Consider the following 7,705-nt stretch of genomic DNA (forward strand, 5'->3'; position numbering starts at 1 on the left):
AAGAAAAGCATCAACTGAAAAATGATAATAGGAAAATTTTGAAATTTTTTTTTTCTCGTTTTATTTAGAAAAAATATTTTCCAAATAATTTTTTTAAAAATATTCTATAAAATGCCTCTGATAGCTTTCAATCTTTCTTATTTGGACAGCCACGTGGTTATTACGTGATTTTTAAGGTCTTTCTTCCTTGGCTGGCTTTTTAATACCAAAAATGAATTGGTGCCAAGTGGCTCATAAAAGTCAAATACACTTCCTAATTTTTTTTAAAAAAAGTCTTAATTAAAAAGGTTAATATTAATGGAGAAACTAATTGTTCAATGCAAAAGACAATAAGAACATATTGGCCGAAAAGGTCAAAAGAGTTTTGGGTTTCTATTAGTTGAACTTTTCAAAACTAATTGTTACGTGATCCTACTTCTAGTCCTAATTATTTATATTAAAATTCCTTATTTCTCTTCTAAGGGATTGTAATTTCATATTAAAACATTGCTTATTTCTCTCCTAAGAGATGGTAATTTCATATTAAAACTATGTGCTTCCTAAAATTTATATTATTATTTATGTGCAATTTTTTCGTTATATACTTCTAATAAAATACAATTCTCAAGATTTTAAAATATTAGCTAAACAAACTAATCCTTTTTATCCATTTTAATTATCATGCTTATTAAAAATAGTTAGTCTAAAAAATAATTTTTCTTATATTTAAAATTTTTAGATATAATTAATCATTTATTTTCACCTTTACTCTCTCTTAATATTAAACTTGTTTGCCCAAACTGTTAGGGAGAAAATAAGTGTGTGGAGAAAAATAAAAGTTAATTTTCAGAAGCTAAAACAAGTAGCATTTGCCTGAAAACACTTTTTAAGAAATATTTTAGAGAAAAAATACACTTACAATTATTTTTTATAAGTTTGGCAAAACATTAATTGTTAAGTTCAAAAGTGTTTGTAAATTTGGCCAAACACGGAGTACTTTCTAACCAAATACATATATTTTTGTTTTCAAAATAAATTGATTTTAGAAGTTTGGCTAAATATGCAGAGAAATTAATGTGTTTGAAAAAAAAGAATTGTATTAAATTGAAATTAACTAATAATAAGATTAATTTTTTAAGTATTCGATTAATAATGAAGTAATATAATACTCGTAACGACTGAGCCCTGATGTGAATCTGAAGCCGCGTAGAGAATAATTATTCTACTATGATTAATTAAACAAAATAACAAAAAAAAAAAAGATACAAGTTTGAAATTGGAACAATGTGAATAGAACAAGTGGCCCAGCTCACAAAACAAATTTGGGTTTTTGCAGCCTGGTTGGTCAGGTCTTTCATGGTAGTTAACCATCCTCTCACGATCAGCAAATCTTCAATTAATCTCCATTTTCAAGTCAGTGTGGCCCTCCATCATCATCGTCATCAGTCTACTGAATCCATATTAAAACGAAGCTTCCGAAAACAACCACGAATTTAGGGGAGACCGAGCTGCCATTCCTTGATGACTTCTTATCAATTTCTCAGATCTCCCCTTCATAAACCCATACATACATCTACTACTCCTTTTCTAGCCCCTCAAAGATCTGTATATAGTTGATTGGTTTTGTTCCGAATCGGTATCCAATTACTAGCTTCAGTTTGCTGCCTCTTTTGTCTGTTTTGAGGTGATAATTGAGATTTTGTTTTCGACTCTATTTGGCGGGAAATTGGATTTGTCCTCATCTTACATTTTGGAATTTTGAATTCAAACAGTCATTATCCTGATCCCTTTATAAGGATTTCGTATTATTATACCTGAAGAAGTAAGGAAGAGGATGGTGATTTCGGATAACACCAGAGGGTTAATTCTGGCAATATCATCAAGCTTGTTTATTGGAACGAGCTTTATATTGAAGAAGAAAGGTTTAAAGCGTGCTGCTGCTGCTGGCACTCGAGCAGGTTTGTTGATCTTTAATCTCAATTGAATTGCAAATCAGCATATTTGACTTATCCTTTTCTAATTGTTAAATAGAAGCCTTGTTCACAATGTAAATCGTTCAGAGTTAAGAGAGTTTTGTCTAACTTTACATCGAAGCTAAAGTGTTACTATAGAACTTTTGCTTGCATTTTATTTTTGGTTTACTTACCGGAACGGATAACATTCGAGATCATGCAGGATTATACACAAAAGATTCTGTTTATTATCTCGGTTATTGTTGTTAAGGGCTTATTAAGAAATTTCAATCTTTTAGGAAACTTGGATGTCGACAATCTGGTATCTAGACAGTGGTCTCGGGTTCAGTTTTAGGAGTCAATTTGACACAAAGGCTATATTGAGAAATTTATTGGATTGCCAATTTCAAGTTATGGCATCTTAAGATCTGCCTAGGATTTGATAGACATTCTAATTGAAGATTCGTTTGGAAAATTTTCCATGGAGATCATATTAATGAGTTAGGAAGCTGTTCACATACAAAAAATATTCTGTGAAGCCCTTACAGATGCTTTGTTGCAAACTAAAGACTATCAACTGATTAGTCACGAGCAAGATGAAGACGCAAAGATATATATGGTGGGGGTTCCATATTTCAATATAGTTTCTATAGTATATGTCATGATCATATGGAAATTTTAAAAAATGTTAGTATGTAAACTTATGGTTTGTCCATGTTCTGTGAAGTGCTTTCTTAGATATCCGTGTGGAAGTACCCTCAAGGGTGGCCGGTTTACCCCTCTTGTGTGGTTTGCGAGTTATTATAATTGAGTCGGGTAATGGTTGCAGGCTCTCTTGTCATCAAAAAAGGATAACCGTGTGGAAGTTTAGATATATGTTTGAAGTTGTGGAGAAATATTAATACCTTTGATGGTTTTATGGACTCTTATTATGCCAGAGATTTTGATAAAAAGGATCACTCACAGGCTATAGATTTTGTATTGGTGGTTGTGTTGGTTCCTGGAAGGTGCCATTACAACATGTTGTAACATTATCTACTATGTGGCTATATATATGGCTATGGCTGAGGCGATTAAAGAAGTTTTGAGGTTAAAGGGTTTGTTTGACCAGCTTAGTCCATGTCGGGTGTAATTACTATTTATTTTCATTGAGTTGGTAACAGTTAGAAATATAAAATACTTCAGGGTCTTCTGCTTTGTTTTTAAGAAATTGCTGTTGAAATTTCTTCTGTTCTCTTGATATATCAATTCTATTGATTTTTTAAATTAAAACTGCAATGTTTTATTTGCTTAATTTCAGTTGTTCTGAAGTCTTTTAGTGCCACATTATCATTGTCTAATTTATGATTCATGACCCTAAACTAATTAAAATCTGTAATACAAGATCATTTTGTCCTCATCACATACTGTGCCAACTTCTGGTTGCTCACTTAAACAGTTATTCTGATATTTACTGCAGGAGTTGGAGGCTATGCTTATTTGCTTGAACCACTTTGGTGGACAGGCATGATATCAAGTGAGTAAATCATGAGTTGTCTCCACACCGTAACCCCCTTTTCGGATAATGAATGTATTGGTATTGTGTGGTTTGGATTTTGATGAAAATTTTGGATTTGGATTATGTAGTGATCGTTGGGGAGGTGGCCAATTTTGTGGCTTATATTTATGCTCCAGCAGTTCTGGTGACCCCTCTTGGTGTTTTGAGTATAATTATCAGGTATAATTTTTGAAGTTTATGAACTATTTGTAAGCTCTAATAATGAACCATGAGTGGTGTTGACAAAACTTTGCTTGGTGAATTTTTGAATAGTGCTATTTTGGCGCACTTTCTGTTGAAAGAACGATTGCAAAGATTAGGTGTACTGGGATGCATTTCGTGCATCGTGGGCTCAGTGGTTATTGTTATCCATGCACCTCAGGAGAATATGCCAGCTTCTTTAGAAGAAATCTGGATTTTGGCAACTCAACCAGGTTTGAATTTTGTGTCTTTAGCATAGATGTTTTTCTGTTTATCATGCCATAGGTTAGAGAAACCTCATCGCACTTATAGAAGTAATTACTTATTTCTTTGTTACTGCCTCTGTCTGCAGCATTTTTGGCTTATGTAGCTGCAACTTTATCGATGGTGCTAGCTTTGATTTTGCATTTTGAGCCTCGCTATGGGCAGACAAATATACTGGTTTATTTGGGAATCTGTTCCTTAATGGGTTCATTCACGGTATCTTGTTTTCTTTTAAGCTACTATTCTTAGCTGCAATGTGGACACAAAACTGTTTCTGGATGTGGTGCGTTTTGCACATATCAACAGTTTGCTACCTTGAGATTGGTTGCTGTAGTTTTTTCATGGTTCTTTGCAGATTGTCAGCATAAAGGCTATTGGAATTGCAATAAAACTTACTTTGGAAGGAATTAGTCAAGTTGCTTATCCTCCGACATGGTTTTTTCTTTCTGTTGCAGTGATATGCGTCATCACACAGCTAAATTACCTTAATAAGGTAATACTTTATCTATAGAGTGGAATGGATACAGATGATTTGAGAAGTGGACCTCAACTAATTTGTGATTGATTTGTTCTTAATCGATGTATTCTGATCAACCTATCAAGCCTTTGCTTGCCCATACCTGAGAGTAGTTTAGATCATACATCTATGATCTATGTGCATATTTTCTATCATTCATTTAGATTTAGATATTAAAGTAATTATTCCTCTTTATGCGCTCCTTCTAATGGTGCTAATTTTTTCATAGTGTGTCTCGGTATTTGTCAGAAAGATAAAGTGTAAGCTTGATAATGAGAATTGATACCTACTATGCTAGAACGTTCTTCAGAACTGTAGACTTTGTTTATGTTTCTTTCAGGTTTTTGTAATTTGGAAATATAATTCAGCTTAAGATTTATTTTTGATGAACGTCATTAGATGCCCATGAATAGTTTAATGTCCACCTTGCACAGTCCTCTAGGAATGCCTTTTTCTCATACTATGTTGAGAAACAGGGTATCACAGTTCAGTTCCTTGAGTCACTTGTTGGTCTTTCTTAAAAGCTTAATGATTGAGCAGCATAATTTTGGATATCTCAAACAAGTAGTTCTGTTTTCTAATATAGCACAATATTCTGGTCTATTGTCGTGTTAAATTTTCCTAATTAGCTGATTGGGGGATGCATAATTGATTGAAAAACCTTTTGACTGCTGCTGGACGACTAAAAAATTAGTTGGTTTGAAATGTGTACTATTAACATGAGATGTGTAATTTTGTTTTGGAGTTTATGACATGCATGATTGTAATGGGTCATTCAAGGTGGTACCCTTTGGGGAGTTTAAAAACATTTCTGATATCTATACATCCTTTGATAGGCACTGGATACATTCAACACCGCAATTGTTTCACCACTATATTATGTAATGTTCACCACAATGACCATAATCGCAAGTGCAATAATGTTCAAGGTATTCTGTCAATTGAAGCTCTTCTTCGTTATGGTCCTCTATGAATATGGTACAGGTTATTATGAATAGTCATCTCAATTTGCAGGACTGGGCAGGACAAAGTGCCAGCGACATAATTTCTGCAATATGTGGATTTATAACTGTACTTTCAGGAACAGTCATGCTCCATGTCACTAGAGAACAGGAACCAGTTCCTTTGCCAGGTATGGATTAGACTAAAGTTTACTGGAAGTTCTTATCCTCACATATTATATATGCTCATTCTAGATACTGTGCTACCTTGCCTACTATCTACAACAAGGATGTCATCACGTCTTTCTGTTGCACTCCTTCAAAAAACAGATGTTGAACTAGGCGTGATTACTGCTACTTCTGCGTTCCTTCGTAGTTTGGTGCATCATCACCAAGGGAGAATATATTTTACAGTGTCATATTATTTGATATATTGACATACTCACTAGCTATTCCATTTGGGATGATCGCCAAGCCTCTTGAACACGTTTTTGACAGATGCATACATGTGTACTTCTGATATTATATCACCATAGTAGAAGTTGAAATATGAGAATGAACTTTTCGTATCTAGACATGCATCTCTGGAAACTACTACTCTAGAAGTCCAAAAGGAGTCTGTAGTATCTCTTTCTGCTAGCACTGCTATTTTTCTACTTCTAATATTAAGTTGGTATATGCAGGAACTGTAACATGGTACGATGGGGAACAAATAAAGGCTATAGAGGATGGACATTACATCCTGTTGCATGATTCAGAATACTTAGACTCATACAGTGTCTCGACGAAGAATTAGAGAGGTTGATTGCAGAACTGGAAGTTCTATCACAGCCCATACTTGATTTGTGCAGTAGAGGGAATGAGGTTCTCGACTTCTCGTTTAAGCTGATTGATCTTGAGCTTCACAACTGCCTGGCAATTTCTTCCTATGTGCATAAGGCTAGAGGGAGAGGTTTTGATTTTTCCAAGATTTCTTGAGCAACATGGGGATACATCTGGACATGGTTTTCTTGCAAATCTCTAATTGGCTAATTGCAGTCGGGGTTTGTACATATATGGCTTCTTTCTAGTGTAATTATTCATTATTTTTTCATAATGAGGTATAGCATATTAAGCATATGTTTTTTCTGAAGGATGATAAGTGGTCTTCTTGCTGTTTGTATGTTTGTTTAGATATTAAGTCAAAATTTAGTGAAACTCGCTCATTTGACACCCATACACAAGATCAAAATGGTAATTTAGAACGCAGGGGTAATATAATGGGACAATGAAAGATTGAGTTTGAATAAATCAAAATCACAGAATCCCCTTTTAACTTTACAAGAGAAGCAACATCAATTGATTATTTGAATAATCACTTAAGACTTGTTTTATGATGACTCTTGATCTATAATCTAAGTGCGACTTGGCTAGTATATCAGAACAATTCATTATATTAGTAATTGACTAATCTAGCTTAATGATCTTTCAAACTAGCGGAAAAGGGCTTAAAATACCCTTCAACTATGCGAATTGGTATAAAAATACTCTTCTTCTACCTTTCGGGCCTAAAATGCCCTTGAGATCAACCTTTGGGCTCTATTTTGTCCTCATCTTTAACAACCTAAATTCATTAATGACATGTCACGATCCTATTGGCTATCATAGAAATTAATTAAACTAATTAAAAAAAGCATATACCCACCCAATAGCCCACCCATAAACTTACCCAAAAAAACATATTAGACGTTATTAATGAATTTAGGTTGTTAAAGATGAGGGCAAAATAGAGCCCAAAGGTTGACATCAATGGTATTTTAGGCCCGAAAGGTAGAAGAAGGGTATTTTTGTACCAATTCGCATAGTTGAAGGGTATTTTAGGCCCTTTTCCGTTCAAACTTGTATTAGACTACCTTTTTGAGATCCGTCAATTGATTAAATTATAAATGGATTACCTTGAAATAACATTAGCGGTGTAATTCTTTTTCCTTTTGCCCACTACGGCCATTCCGAGTAAATTCATTAAGGGTGTATTTGGTATAAAGGAAAATATTTTTCAATTATTTGAAGGTCAGTCAAAATATTTTGAGAATCATTTTTCTAGAAAAACAAATTTCCTAGATAGAGAAGTTTGATTTTAGTCTAGAATTAACTATACTTCATCTTTACCCTCATATTATTTGGCTAAATTACATACAAAAGTCGCCTTTAATTTAAAGACCATTAATTTAAGAGACAAAACAAATTTCTAGAAAATTTATACATCTCTCTAAACAGAAAATGTTTTACGCAGTGGGAATGATGATCGTGCAGATCACAACAAGGATACTAACAT

The 7,705-nt window shown here is 33.6% G+C and overlaps 1 protein-coding gene across 1 annotated transcript; it reads left to right on the top strand.

Moving 5' to 3' along the window:
• The first annotated feature begins 1,639 nt into the window (after positions 1-1,639).
• Positions 1,640-6,517, top strand: LOC125828951 (probable magnesium transporter NIPA6). Its single transcript, XM_049508257.1, has 9 exons — positions 1,640-1,937; positions 3,391-3,447; positions 3,558-3,648; positions 3,742-3,902; positions 4,022-4,149; positions 4,289-4,426; positions 5,287-5,379; positions 5,465-5,582; positions 6,075-6,517. Exons 1-9 carry the CDS (start codon positions 1,814-1,816, stop codon positions 6,185-6,187), a joined length of 1,023 nt encoding a protein of 340 aa, XP_049364214.1. The 5' UTR covers positions 1,640-1,813; the 3' UTR covers positions 6,188-6,517.
• The last annotated feature ends 1,188 nt before the right edge of the window (positions 6,518-7,705 follow it).

Source organism: Solanum verrucosum, unplaced genomic scaffold, assembly GCF_900185275.1.
Source record: "Solanum verrucosum unplaced genomic scaffold, falcon-dt-bn FXZP01000067.1, whole genome shotgun sequence".
Classification (NCBI taxonomy): Eukaryota; Viridiplantae; Streptophyta; class Magnoliopsida; order Solanales; family Solanaceae; genus Solanum; species Solanum verrucosum.

What these genes read in the sequence shown, in the direction of transcription:
- LOC125828951 (XM_049508257.1), top strand. Translation starts at nt 1,814, where the DNA reads ATGGTGATTTCGGATAACACCAGAGGGTTAATTCTGGCAATATCATCA. An exon ending in GTTTTGAGTATAATTATCAG is followed by an intron (nt 3,649 to 3,741) that starts GTATAATTTTTG and finishes ATTTTTGAATAG; the next exon opens with TGCTATTTTGGCGCACTTTC. An exon ending in CAAGTGCAATAATGTTCAAG is followed by an intron (nt 5,380 to 5,464) that starts GTATTCTGTCAA and finishes CTCAATTTGCAG; the next exon opens with GACTGGGCAGGACAAAGTGC.